Source organism: Rhopilema esculentum, chromosome 21 (assembly GCF_057945365.1).
Source record: "Rhopilema esculentum isolate cy_ngs chromosome 21, ASM5794536v1, whole genome shotgun sequence".
NCBI lineage: Eukaryota > Metazoa > Cnidaria > Scyphozoa > Rhizostomeae > Rhizostomatidae > Rhopilema > Rhopilema esculentum.
The window spans coordinates 12,581,895-12,596,017 of NC_142835.1; the positions used below are offsets into that span (position 1 = coordinate 12,581,895).

General features: G+C 37.0%; 2 protein-coding genes across 2 annotated transcripts in view; one reads left to right on the forward strand and one right to left on the reverse strand.

The window, feature by feature from the left end:
* Nucleotides 1-8,416, reverse strand: part of LOC135684369 (phospholipid scramblase 1-like) — a 32,311-nt gene extending 23,895 nt beyond the window's left edge. The window contains exon 1 of the mRNA XM_089115168.1: nt 8,284-8,416. The gene's annotated coding sequence lies outside the window, so the exon portion shown is untranslated. The remainder of the gene's footprint in view (nt 1-8,283) is intronic.
* On the forward strand, nt 224-11,467 carry LOC135684373 (phospholipid scramblase 2). Its single transcript, XM_065199913.2, has 7 exons — nt 224-427; nt 6,668-6,790; nt 7,201-7,471; nt 7,772-7,883; nt 9,422-9,524; nt 9,674-9,732; nt 10,615-11,467. Exons 1-7 carry the CDS (start codon nt 295-297, stop codon nt 10,672-10,674), a joined length of 861 nt encoding a protein of 286 aa, XP_065055985.1. The 5' UTR covers nt 224-294; the 3' UTR covers nt 10,675-11,467.
* The last annotated feature ends 2,656 nt before the right edge of the window (nt 11,468-14,123 follow it).

Consider the following 14,123-nt stretch of genomic DNA (forward strand, 5'->3'; position numbering starts at 1 on the left):
AAAAAATCAATTTTATTCAGCAGTTTTATTAAGCTTTTATCGCTTATTATTCGAGTTTTCATTTTCGGATTCTCCTTCTTTCCAATTTCAATCGTAGAGAGACAAACCGAGGGAAACTATCTTTACCTCATTGAGGGGAAACGGCGCCATTGATGCTCCTACGCAGATGCTCCCATATATGCTCCTCATTGATTTGAAGTGCATGCTGGGATTACATCACATAACAACGTCCGTATTCATATGGTGATAAGCGCAGTTGAGAGGAGTTAGCAAAGAATCAGGGAAATTGAGAAGATGGCGCAACCAGGATACCAAAATCCACAAGGAGGATACCCACCACCTCAGGCTGGTTACCCTCCTCCACAAGCCGGGTATCCCCCACCACAGGCCGGTTATCCTCCGCCAGGAGTGGTTGCTCAACAGCCAGGTATGCGATTTTGATGCCTCCTAACGTCCTCACTAGGATAAGCAACACATTGGCCCCCTGCTGATGTAAGTTTCTAGTGTCGTTGAGAACACGTTGGAGCTTTGAATTGTAGTAATGTTTATAAAACATGTAAGTGTGATAACATGACATTTTCACAAATGAGTGATGAAAACACTTGCGCAAAACCATCAATCGCCATAGAAACCTCCAGGGATGTAGTGGTAAAATTTTAACAAAGGGGGCTCTATAATATTTGAAAGTTGTTCTTATCATGTAATCATTGCAATTTGAACATGACGAGTTTGATATTTTTTCTGATCATTGGTTAAGCAGCCAGATACATTGACTTTCTAAGCGACAGCTGAGATCAGAACTTCGCTACCATGGAAGGGCCTGTGGACAGTGGCGTAGCTAGCCAAATAGCAGTGGTCATGCCCTCCCCTCAAATTTGAAAAAAAATGGGTGTGACCAAATTTTACCACGCCCAATTTTTTAGTTGATGAGTTCCTTTTGAAAAATTTCAATTTTAAGGCTTGTGACTTATAAAAAAAATTTTGATTAACTTTTGGAATGAGCTTTTCTTATTTCTTAGCAATCATCTTGTTACACCATGAAATGACCTTTATCTTATAGCTGTGACACTGTTTTGGTTTGTTGGTAATTTATACAGACAGAACTGTACAAAAGACATTAAAAAACATTAGTTTAGTATAGTAGATAAACTTAGCTTAAATCAAAAATTGTGTTGTTCTCCTAATTTCTTTCAATTTGCAGGCTGAAATACATTTGTAAATTTTAGAGATAAGCTAAAATTTGTAAATGAAACAACAAATCACATGAAACTGAATGGGAGCTTTTTGGTCATCTTTTCCACAAATAGTCTTATCATTATTCTATTGAAGTTATTTTAAAGCCATCATGATTAACTAACAACCCCAATAGAACTGATAAATGAATAAAACAAATTGGCAAATGAATATGCAATGTAAATACTGATATGAAATATAGGAAACTAAAATAATGGATAGGCCTAGTTGCAAAATGTTTCTGCAAAGTTAGACTTAATAGAAAATACCTTGCAAAATAAGTTTAGCTTAACAAAAACATTGATGTTTCCACATATACTTGTTTGTAAATATCCACATGATTTGATTGTCCTTACTAAATCTAGCAAAAAAGGGTTGTAAATGAAATAATTTGATCTTGTAAATTTTCAAATACATCAAAAGTTGTATTAATGAAATAAAACTGTTTAACTAACAAGATCAGTAAGTAACATGCTTGACTTGTCTCTGGTCATTTTATTTCAACAGCTATAAGTAGTAAAAAGGTACTTTCAACTACAAGTGAAGTCAGTAGAGCTTTGAGTTTGACACTAATTGTGTATAAAAACAGTGTTATTGCATGTGATATTAAACAAAAAAATGAAGAATAACTTTCAGCAAGATTTGGCATTCCCTATCTATTAATTACAATTGTATTGTCCTAATCATAATATGGTAACAATGCTATTAAAGGGCTTAACAGTTTCTGAATATGCTGCTAAATGTCTGGAAAGTTTAAGCTCTCGAATCTGTTGGTTTGGAAAATAACACTGCTATCTCCTCCATCCATCTCCAGTGAACAGCACCAAGATTTGGCATTCATTAAATCAAGAAGATTCTCTGCAAATGTTCAACTAGTAAAAATTGATTACTGAAAAGGCTGAGAGTTTGGTTTGGTTGCATAAAATGATCCTGCTCGCTGAATTTATGTCCAAAAATGGCCTTTCGTGCCTGTTCACCATTAAGGCTGAAAAACCCTCTCATTGCCATAAAATGTTCTGGAGATTAACATGAGTCGTGGCTGCTTGGCAATAAGCTTTTGCTTGCATTTTACTTACAGAGAATTACCTCCCAGCTCGGGGATCTAGGCACAGCAGCGCCGCCATCGATGCCTCGCATTCGCGTTCACGAACTAACACAGGACGGTTCTGATGATTATAATGATGGTCATGCCCTCTCGAAATGGCATGACTAGCCTTTGTTCTCTCCTGCGTCACTCCTATTGTTAGGCATGACCAAACATAGGGAACCAGCGTTATGGGCATGACTAAAACACAGGGTTTGGTCATGCTCATAGTTATGGGCATGACTAAGTTGGAAACCCTCTGTTTTAGTCATGCCCGACAATAGAAGAGCACCTTCGGAGGGACCATGCGTGGAACCATAACCATAGGGCTCCAAAGGCGAATGGCCTGAGCTATTTCATCAGGAGAATAGGATTTTATTCTTGAAAATATAATTTTTTGAAAAATGTTATATCTGGAAATAGATGGTCATGCCCGGCATGACAAGCATGACCGCCAGCTACGCCACTGCCTGTGGAAGCTTCATTGAACATTGACCGAACATTGAGAAGAGGGGCAAAATGTTTAAACTTCTCAGAGCAGGGCCGTCGCTAGTAGGGCCCTTTTCTAAAAGTAGAGTTTTGTCGGGTTTTACTTTCAAAGTTCTCAATGCAATAGCTTAGCAAAAAGTTGGGATAAAATGAGAATAAGGCCCAAAAAGTATCACCCAAAAACCTACAGTTCAAAATAGATGGCGCTATGGGTGTCTCAGAGGGACAAATGTCCCCAAAAATTTCAAATTATTCCCTGTCGGCAGCTGGAGTCTAGAATTTAATGCCCAATATCCAAGGCAACCTAATTTCTACCTAAAGTTTGGGGTTTAGGAAGTTTATTGAAAAACTCTGAACGTTGACCCTAGAGGTGCTGGAAGCCACTGTAAGCAGGGCTGCCAAGGGGGGCAAGGGGGCAAAGTGCCTCAGAGCCTTGAGGTGGAGGGGCCTAAGTAGTAGAACTCCATTTTAAGAATGAAATCAAATGAAACATATAAGAAGTATGCCTAAATAGTTAAAAGTTCCGAACAATTGCAAGAAATGACTGCAAGAAATATTCTGAAATGCATTTTAAGACAATCTAAAGGATGTGGTTGCAATAAATTTCTGCTTGCTCCGATTGCAGGGGGCCTCGTCTTTCGGTTTTGCTTCAAGGCCTTCAAAACCTCTTGGCGGTCCTATTAGTAAGATCTACTCATACAAACTAAGACCCACAGTCACTTGAAAATTGAAGCGATGATTAACAAAAGATAACACATTCTTTTATAAACAAAATCGATTGCGTCAAAATACCACACCCAAAAATTTAAATACCTTAGGCCATGCCCTATTTTGTTGGCAAATTTGTGCACCCCCCTGAGTGAAAGTGATTAGCAACAGCCCTGGCTCAGAGTTTTAGCGGAATCCGCCATCATGGTTGAAGGGAGAAAGATTTTGAAAAGTGACATTCTAAGGATGGTCAGAAAATGCATCTAAAATATTTGCAGCATCGATAAGGAAGAACATACTTTTAGTAGTAATCTCCCAATGGTTGGATTTTGAATTTGAAACTTTCTTTCGTCGAGATTTTATCAGTTAATGAACCTTGCTACTAGGTGTCTTGCAAAACTGTTTTTCAGTGGACTTAGAAAGAATTCATAGTTTGCAGATATGGAAAAATCAATTCTGAAAAAGAGTGAAATGCATCAAACATTAAAAGTAAGCAAGACAGGGTCAAATAATAGCAACCAGTTGTTGATTAAGGCAAATAACCCCATTTCTAATGCAACAATAACAAACCAATCATCTATACAAAACTGCAACTGCACACTTTTTTCAATAAGAATATAACAGCTCAAGATTGCTAAAATTTTAGAATAATTTGGTATTCGAATAAAAAAGTGTGTTTTGGTTTGTTGGTAATTCCTTTCAACGAAATTCTGACATTTACCAAACAAAATGGTAGGAGAGACATCAAAAACCATTAGTTCAGTATAGAAGTTAAAGTAAGTTTATCTCAAAAATTGTGTTGTTCCCTTAAATTCTTTCCAGTTGGCTTAAATTCTTTTGTAAGGTTTAATTATTCAGCTCAAATTTGCAAATGAAACAATAAATCACACGAAACTGAATGAAGAGTTTTTTGGTCATCTTTTCCACAGTTTTCTTTAACTATATTTATTGAAGGTTTTTTAAACCAACATGATTAACTAACAACCCCAATAGAGCTGACAGATGAATAAAACAAATGGGCCAATGAAAATGCAATGTCAATTTTGATATGAAATATAGGAAATTAAAACAAAATTACTTAATTGCAAAATATTTTCTTCGAAGTTAGACTTAATAAAAATATACCCTATAAAAAGGCTAGCTAAGCAAAAACATCCATATGTTTTTATCTACATACTTCTATATATCCACATGATATAATTGATTCTTACTTCTTATTAGGGTTTTAAAAGAAAAGATTTGCTCTTGTGCATTTTCAAATACACGAAAAATCATTTTGTCTATATAAAAGTACTTTCAACTACAAATCAAGTCAGCAGAGCCTTGGGTTTAAATTTTTTATGTCAATCAGTGTTATTGCATATGGTAATCAACAAGAAATTCAAGGATAACTGCTATCCTCTCCAACCATCTCCAGTGAACAGACTACTTGACAATAAGCCTTTGATTGCGATTTACTTTCAGAGAATTTCCCTCTCCTAATAAATTGTTTTTGTTCTCCTAGGAAAAACTTTCATCTTACCTTGATCATTTTCTCAGGCCTGTTGTAGAGAAATGTGCTTCCCATATAAAAGACACAATTCATTTTTACAAACAAATTTCAATATGCACGCTGTCATACCACTGAACTTGTGGTTGGTTATCCCAGATGTAAAATCACTACGCTCAAACATTCTTCAAGTTAAGGACATAGAAGCTGAGCCACAATGCCATTAAATCTTTGTGGGGAAATCACTGCAAATAAAATGCTTCAAACAATGGATATTTATTCTCAGATATAATGAGGGGATATCAGATCAATGTAACGATTCAGCAAACGGACAAAGTCACAGTCTAAGCTTTTAAACCAAATAAAACAGGAAACAGTGGTCTTATGTGGTCCTTAGGCCACATTTTACCCTCAATTAAACCGTAAGACAGTCTCACCATGACACTCATCTAAAAAACACTGGGAGATTGTTGCAAAGGACAAAGAATTACAAAGTAAATGGTTGCAAATCACAATTATAGTCCATTATGGTTTTGGAGATTGGTTAATCCACACTAAATTTGTGTCATGCACTTTATTGAAACTTGTTTAGCACATATTACAATGTATCCAACTCAAATGTTCTGCATGCGATATGCGTGCAGAAATGTGTTATTTTTTATGTGAATAATTGTATATATGTACCTTTGCAGCCACACTATATCAATAAAACGGTACAAACATACAGTTGTTCAGTTGGAATTCATTGGTGTTACAAACAACACTTTAGTACATTGATACACCTTTGCTGCCATTATCTCTGGATGCCAGGGTTAAGGGGAACCCATTTGTAAAAGTGCATACTGATTAATAGCTCAAAAATGCTCCACCTGTTGAGAAGTCAAATTTAGAAGCACATCATGCATATTTATGTGCATATATATGAAGTTACCGATATCAGACAGTATAGTTCATAACAAAAACATTAAGGCCGCAGTGAGACATAGAACACTTTCAGTGAGACATAGAACACTCTCAGTTAGACATAGAGCACTCTTGCACGAAATGGGATTAGTTTACTCCATCAAACTTGAGAACCCCCTTTGGGTGGAAAGAGAAATCAATCGGGTAGAGTTTGCAAAACATACCTTACAAGACAACCAGAGAGGGAGGCCAAAAAGAAGGCATCTACACGATTTAGGGTTCTTTTGATATGTGGAAGATGATCAAAAGTAATAGGGTGCTTCTGGGGAGGAGTATGCCCAAGGAAACGTTTGATGCCTGTGAGCAAGGTGGTTAGTGGCCAGTTGTCAAGTAAGGGATTAGGTAGATCAAGCTCCTTTTTAAGGAGCCCAACCACATTAAGGTTATGGTAAGTGCTAGAGTAGCTGAGGGAGCATACCAAAAAGGCAGCATATAGGCAGAGAGTGTATGAGGAGGCTAGGACAGGGGGAGGCAAGGAAAGCACAAAAGTGTAAATATGTATCACAATGACAGCTGTATGTGATTTTTCTACTAGGAGCAAAGGTCTCTTCCTGGCCATTTGGTTTATTTATAAAGAATCATTATATTGTAGAGAATCATCATTGCCTGTGTACATTATGTGCTAACCTTTGGATTGTTTATGTGAGCAAATGTAAGAATTAATCAGTAAGCGGTTGTTTATAAAAGACATTTTCTTTCAGGAGCCCCACCTCAAGGGCAATGGATGGCAATACCACAGGCCCCAATTGGGTGTCCTCCTGGTCTTGAATATCTCACACAGATAGATCAGTTACTTGTGAAGCAAAAAGTTGAACTACTTGAAGGTACTCCATATTGCAATTTCTTATTATCTACATATCCTTTTTTCTTAATGATTGTGATTAAATTTCTATTCAGTATGGTTTTTGATATTATTCCCATTTGTTTAGATTCATTTACAATTTTATTGCATTCTTACAATTTTACTGCAGTTACCAAAACAAGAGCCTTTTTTATTGTTTGTCTATAGAAGAGAACAAGCTCTTCCTTTTTTACATCTGAGATCAGTCAGTGGCAAGCATTATGTGCATTCAAATTATGTTTAGACAAATTTGTTAAAAACATTGAAGCTGAATAAGTTTATAAGAATGAGAAACTTTGAATATCACCACTTTATTCTTTGTCAAATTATTTCTTTAAATTTCTTGAATTTTCTTTACTTTCTCAGTTTACACCAGCTTATTGTTTTTAACAGCATTTACTGGATTTGAAACCAATAACAAGTACAAGATTCAAAATTCAATGGGGCAGCAAGTATATTTTGCTGCAGAAGATACAGATTGTTGTACAAGAATTTGCTGTGGATCAGCCCGTGCCTTTGAAATGAAAATTCTTGATAACTCTCAAAGAGAAGTGATTCATTTACACAGACCATTTCGCTGCACTGGATGTTGTTTTCCATGCTTCCTGCAAGAGCTTGAAGTTACCAGCCCGCCAGGAACTCCAGTTGGTTATGTTGTGCAAAAGTATGACTTTGAATTACGAAATATTTTATACACCTGCTCAGTGGCAGACACTTGGGGGGCAAGGGGGGCGACGGCCCCCCCAATACTTTAGAGGACAATGGTCTTTTGTTCTAAAACAATGGGAAATGTGACGTCATCGTATTAAAACAATAGGCTTGCCCCCCTAATATTTGATCAAGTGTCCGCTTCTGCACCTGCTCCTAAATAGCCACCTTTCATTTGTATAAATTATTCATGCCTCTGCATTTGTCATCGTTGACCAAAACCCTGGTTTAATTTTTTATTCATTTCCCACTTTAGATGGTCTCTGTGTGTCCCAAAATTTGAAATTCAAGATGCTAGCAGAAATCCAGTTTTGCTGATTGAAGGCCCAATCTGCACTATCAATATGTGTGGGGATATTGAATTTCAGGTACGTAGAACTAATAACTCTTCCATTTCTTTTATTTTGAAATCAACTCAAATGTTCAATGGAAGAATTCTATGAGGTTTGATATTCCCAAAAAATCAAGAAAGCGATGAATGTCTCAAAAATTCAAAAAAATAACACAGCTGTTTTAATGTTACCGAATAATTCCCCCCCCCCCCGTTTTTTATTTAATTTTTGAAAATTGTCCAACTCCCTACTTTTATTCTAGCCCTTGTCCATTCATTCTTGGAAAACCTTGAGCATAAACATTGCCTAGGCCAATGCCTTTGCGAACGCCGCAGCAAGTAAAATTTTTTAAAAATCTTAAAACCCCATTTACCAAAACAATTTATAGCGTAAAATCTTCAAAATGAATATGGCAAGCTGATACAGTATAGCTTACCTCTCAATTTTATGCCGATTTTCGAAAATATTGGTTTTCCTTCGTCCGCCTTGCAATTTCCCGCACTGAGGCCTTATGCGGGATCTTCCTTTTGCCATTATTTCCGCTTGAGTGATTTTGCCTCAGCTGAAAACAGCAAGTTAGACATCTAGCGCCTTCGGCGCTTCTATATCATTGACAGTGGCGGATCCAGACAGGTGCAAAGAGTGCACTTGCACCTGCCATATTTAAAAAAGGTTTATTTCCGTATGGTAGTCAGCATCCGACCCATCATTAAACCTGTAGAATTCTGTCCTTGTCCTGACTTCCTCATAATGTTATCCAAAACCAAAAAAGAAATTCAATAATTCACCCGTTAGTTGGGATTGACCAATCACGGTGTCGTCTGTCCGTTGCAAAGATGTTAGGGGAATGTGTCATAACAATTGGTATCCACGGGGGGATTTTCAGCTTACAAAGCTATTCCAGGGTGATTTTTAGAGTTTGGAGTAACATTTCAAATGGTAGAATTAGTTGCTTCACATTTCAAAATGGTAAATTGTGCCTTATGCTGGACAAACCGAGCGTCAATTTTCAAGGCAAAGCTTTCAACTAAAGTAAATAAAGAAGAGTTGCAAACATGGAGAGGCCTTTAATTGGAGAACTGGATTTAAAAATCGAAGTTTGAACATTGTCTTCGCTCAGGAGACCCAAAATCTCCTGTATGTTAATCTGCAGGGGCGTTGTGGCTCCTAGAAATGGGCCAGGAGAAAATTAAGGGGGCCTGCTCTTTTGTCGAACATCTCCAATCACAAACCATCGGTCGCCAAAATTTAAAAAGTGACCAGTTTTTATCATTTTTAAAGAATATATTTGCTAGGGATGTATCGTGTTTCTCAAGTCATAATCTCTTTAAGACTTCGCGAAGAAATCCATTGCTGTAGTGTACATTTGATACAAACACAAACGCGATAGAGAACTTAGGTGCACAAACGTGATAGAGAACAGAAAATGTTTGCAGCCACGCACTTTAGATTAGCTTGAAGTACGTTTCAGAATGTTTCTTGCAATCGTTTAAAACGTTTTAAATTTTTTTAGGCATACTTTGTTGCTTTTTTTTAAAATTCAGTTCTTAAAATGGAATTCCTTTTTTTATTAGGTTACAGCCCTTGATGGGACAACAAATGTTGGAAAGATTTCTAAGCAATGGAGTGGTTTGGCGAAAGAAATGTTCACTGATGCAGACAACTTTGGTATCACATGTATGTACACATGAGTGTTTTGTTACCGTTTCAGTTTTTTCAGAGTCGATTGCCTGAGCCAGATATAGTTAATTATCTGCATATCCGGCCTTTTTAAGGCAGGCACGAGGAGTTCGCTCAAATAGATAACTACTTTTTAATATTTGCAGTTCCAATGGACTTGGATGTAAAGATGAAGGCGGTCATGCTTGGTGCCTGCTTTTTGATTGTGAGTTTTATCTTTGCGCATTTTCTTACAATTTCCAGGAAGGATTTGATTATTTCTGCACGCAATTGTCTATCCAAGCTGGTTGTTAATTGGCTAGAATAACTTTTTGAATGTTGGGCAATGTTAGTGTGAGCAATTCTATGTAAAGTTGGCAAACAAATCCTTACAGCCAATGGAAATAACGTTTTCCTTGGTAAAATTGCCTTTCCTTTGAACCATCAATAACCACAAAACTTGCTTACACAAAGTAAAGATTGTTTGTAAAACACGAAATACATTCATTGCGTATGAAAGACATCAAGCTCTCTGTGTATTCTTCCCTCTTTTTGTTTGGGATAGTTATGGAAGTATGGTCTTGGAGGGTCTTGTTTTTCTCCTTTGTTTTGGTGCTCTGTTAGAGGCAGTTTAATTAGACAGAGAATTTTGTAGGAAAAACTAGCAAACTACCTAACCTCAAATTTTATTTTAGTTTTTTTACATAATTCCCTGTATAACAGCAACTCGGGGAAACGTTGCGAATGTAACGCAATTTCAATATTTGATTAAAGTTTTCATTTTGTAACGAATGATGATCTTTGAAAAATATGCACCCGAATAAGGAAAACGCCCTCTTGGTTCTGTATTTGAGGCTGGCATTGCCATACCAGTTCCCCTAATTTTTATTATATCTGTTATGCCAAGTAAAAGTATTTGGGAATGTAGCCAGATCTGCTTTCCCTAGCTGGGCTGAGCTTTCGTTGTTTTGTCAGTTTTTGCCATACCGTATGCCGTGCCATAAAAATCTCGTTTAAAGTTTATTGCAATGGTATTCAGTTCACAAGCTTCTGACATTTTTTGCGGGCAGCACTCAATCAACACTAATCTACCTTTTTTAAACTACAGGACTTCATGTTCTTCGAGAAGAGTGGGAACGATGACAACCAGTTGACAATCAACGGTTAACTGCCTTCTAAGACTAAATCAAACATTCACTCTTCGTTCTGCATAACCATTGTTTTGCTTTGTTTTCATAATTTCATAATGCATAATATATTCGCAAAATCATTATTTGTTAACGCTTTATCTTGATTGGTTGTTTTTGATTAAAAAATTGTTATACGGTCCTTTTAGTCAGCGTTGGGAATATGGTAATCATGATTTATACAGTTTTGGAATGATGATGCGTTTTAAAGAAAGCAATGATTTTGTAAAAGCATGACAAGTATGCTTTTAAGTTAGAAAAGTTCAGCTTGGTGACTTTACCCACAAAAGCAAATTTTATTTTATTTTTTTTGCAAGATGTTGATTAAGATATCTATAGATAACGTATTTGGCTAAACCCAAATGCATGGTAAGCATAATTTATAATGATTCCACTTCTAATTGGCATTTACGTTTCAAGAAAGGTATAGTCGTAAAAATATGCTAAGGAAGACACAAGGACAGAAAAGGACGAATAGAAATTTACACTAGTCCGTAGCACTAAGACCCGAAAAAGAAAAATTGAACATTGTCTAGCGAATGTAGCTGTCCCTTACGGGCAAACAATGTTCATAGCTGTACGGTAGACTAAATATAGTCATTATATTCCATTCTATTTGTATCCTTGCACCAATTTGCTTTTAACGTCATTTTGCATTTTTAAATATCGTTTATTTTCGCCATTTATCGTACTATGCATGATTGTAAATTTAATAATTACTATATTTTCTAATCAATTATGACGTTTAAAAACTTGTAAAGCTAAGTCAATAAATGTGTTTATTTGTTTGTTAAAATGCTTAATCCACATTATTCAAATGGTCATTTCATCCATACCGTAGACATCGGAGCCGGGGGGACAGAGGGCACTTGCCCCCCTCCCATCACCACTTTCAATATGCCCCTTGCAACTTACTGAGTCCTAAAGATCCCTTTATTGACTTTGGCTAGCAACCTCTGTTTATAGCACTTCTCATTTCCGGGAATGCGGAATTCTGACCGGAAAACGATTGATTTTTCCCTCTTTTAGTGTAAAATTTTGCAAAAATATAGGATAGAAGGTTGTATCAATGAATAATCTATCATGCTAATGAAAGATTGCTCCAATTTTTTACTCACAGCGTTGAGGATAGAGCTTTGAAAGGGAAGCAACTGATCTCAGCTTGCTTCGTGCTCTCTTGTTCAGCAAGCCAAGTCACGTGACCAGATACTGATCAACAAAGAGCCAGGGCATGCGGTTGCCGATCCGCATGCCCTAGTTGAATTGAATCACAGCATAAGTCTTCGAAATGTGGATTCAAACAGGTAGAAGATATGGATTATAGGGTTATAGAGATAGAGTAATATAAGATGATTGCATAAATGGTTTTTTTTTCATGTTAGCTTGAGTCCCACGTGAGGGTACTCAATTAGTGAGGGTACCCAAATAGGGAGGGTACTCAAATAGGGATGGTACGGGGTAATTCATTTGAACATAGGGGTTTAGGCGGATATCTTTTGACCGAATCTTTTATTTTCTAATTGTGACCTATCAAAAATCCTTATAAAAGTATGAAAAAGTGGTCTATAATTTTCATTTCGAAGTGTGCTGTAGATGTTCTGTTTGGGCATGATAGGATTATAGAGAAGGCTCTATTTTAACTATCAGGTGTTTTTAAAAAGCTATACCTTCTGGGGGCTTCGCCCCCTGGTCCCCCACGAGCGCGTTGCACCTTGGCCCCATTGGGGCCTTCAGCAGGCCCCAGATCCCTCGCCGCATACCCGCTTCTGCAACTCACGCTACGCCACTGCTATCTAAGTCACTGCTTTATCAAAAGGTTGGGGATTTTTTTGATAATTTTTGCTTCCTAGAATATATCAGCTAGTGACAAGTCTCTATCATTATGATAATGCTGCCAATCTTTAAAAAATTTATATTTACATATTGTAAAGAAATTCAAACAAATAGGGATCTTAAAATTTAAATTCCATGATAATACTCTTTTCGATGTTTTGCCGCAATAGGTGTAAAAATAAAGAGTTTGGAAGAAATGGAAATTTTTAAGCGTACAGACTTCGCACATAGAGGTAAAGAAAATTGTAAATATTTAGACAATATCTCCAATTTGCAAAGTCTGCGCGCAGGCAAACAAAATTCTAAACAAATGATTTCGAAACAAGTTGGAACAGAGGCCTTATTTTGTTAATAACTATATGCAACCGATAAATAACAACAGATTAAGTAGACAGACACAGGGGCGCAGTGGGAGTTAACTTTTTGGGGGGGCAGAGCTGAAAATTTTTCCGACAAATTTTTTCTCAATACATTTCTTGAAGACTACCCTTGCCTTGCTGCATATACTGCAACACTTGATACTACAATATCACGAATGAATCTGGAAATCGTTAACGAATGGATCGTTCGTTATACACCTTCAGGTTCAACAATAGCCTTTATTCTAACAAAACTTACCAAATGAACAAAACTGCAAGTAGTTATAAATTTACACCCTACAAGTCTTCTCGCTATACCAGACAATAAACTGTCACGTTAGTGTTTATAGCTGTTTATAGCAAAAAGTTTTTTTTGGCAAGTTTTAAATCGCATCATAATTACTCAGCTTTGAAAAAACTCTTTCATAGTTTGTTGAACCTATTGGCAAAGTGACGAGAATCTTGTAAAGAAGGACCAGCTGTAAAAAGGCACTTTGCAGGTTGTACTTATCATCAACTGAAGAACTGAATGGAAGTTTTCTCTATTCAAAGCCTTGGCCAAACGATTCGTTTTTTTCGCTCGATCTTTCTCTCGACATTTGATCTCAAAATCGAGCGAAGTCGAGCATGGGTGGCCAAATGATTCGATCTTTCGCTCGATTTTTCACTCGAAGGCAAAGAAACGCAAATCGGCTGCCGTGTTTATCTTGCGTGCAAATATCCTTTGACAATCTCTTGACGAACTCGTGCGACATAAGACCCTGTTCGTCCGTTTTATGCATGAACCGCCATTAAATACTTATTTCGTTTCAATAAATTACTATTTTCAGGCAAAATTTTGTTTCTTTTGACTAATTCCATTCTTAAAATAAAATTCATCACCTAAAAAGGTCCCCTGGACCTCGAGGCCCCAGGGTAGTATGCTTCCTTGCCCAGCATAAGAGATGATAACTGCGCACGCGCTCACTCGACTCACTCGACAAGGTGGCCAAACGATTCGATTTTCATTCGACGACACCTTTTCACTCGACTTTTTTGCTAAAGATCAAACTTCACTCGACATCACTCAACGCCAATCGACTTGCTCGACAAGGTGGCCAAACGACTCTATTTTCACTCGATTTCATGTCGAGTAAAAAATCGAGTGAAAAATCGAGTGGTTTGGCCGGGGCTTAAATCAAGACTTTCTCCTGCAGCCGGCTGAAGGCTTTCTCTCTAACTTTCCTGAATTTGCGGTA

Coding starts and splice junctions, on each gene's coding strand:
- LOC135684373 (XM_065199913.2), top strand. CDS start 295: ATGGCGCAACCAGGATACCAAAATCCACAAGGAGGATACCCACCACCT. Junction 7,472..7,771: donor GTTGGTTATGTTGTGCAAAA/GTATGACTTTGA, acceptor TTCCCACTTTAG/ATGGTCTCTGTGTGTCCCAA. Junction 7,884..9,421: donor GTGGGGATATTGAATTTCAG/GTACGTAGAACT, acceptor TTTTTTTATTAG/GTTACAGCCCTTGATGGGAC.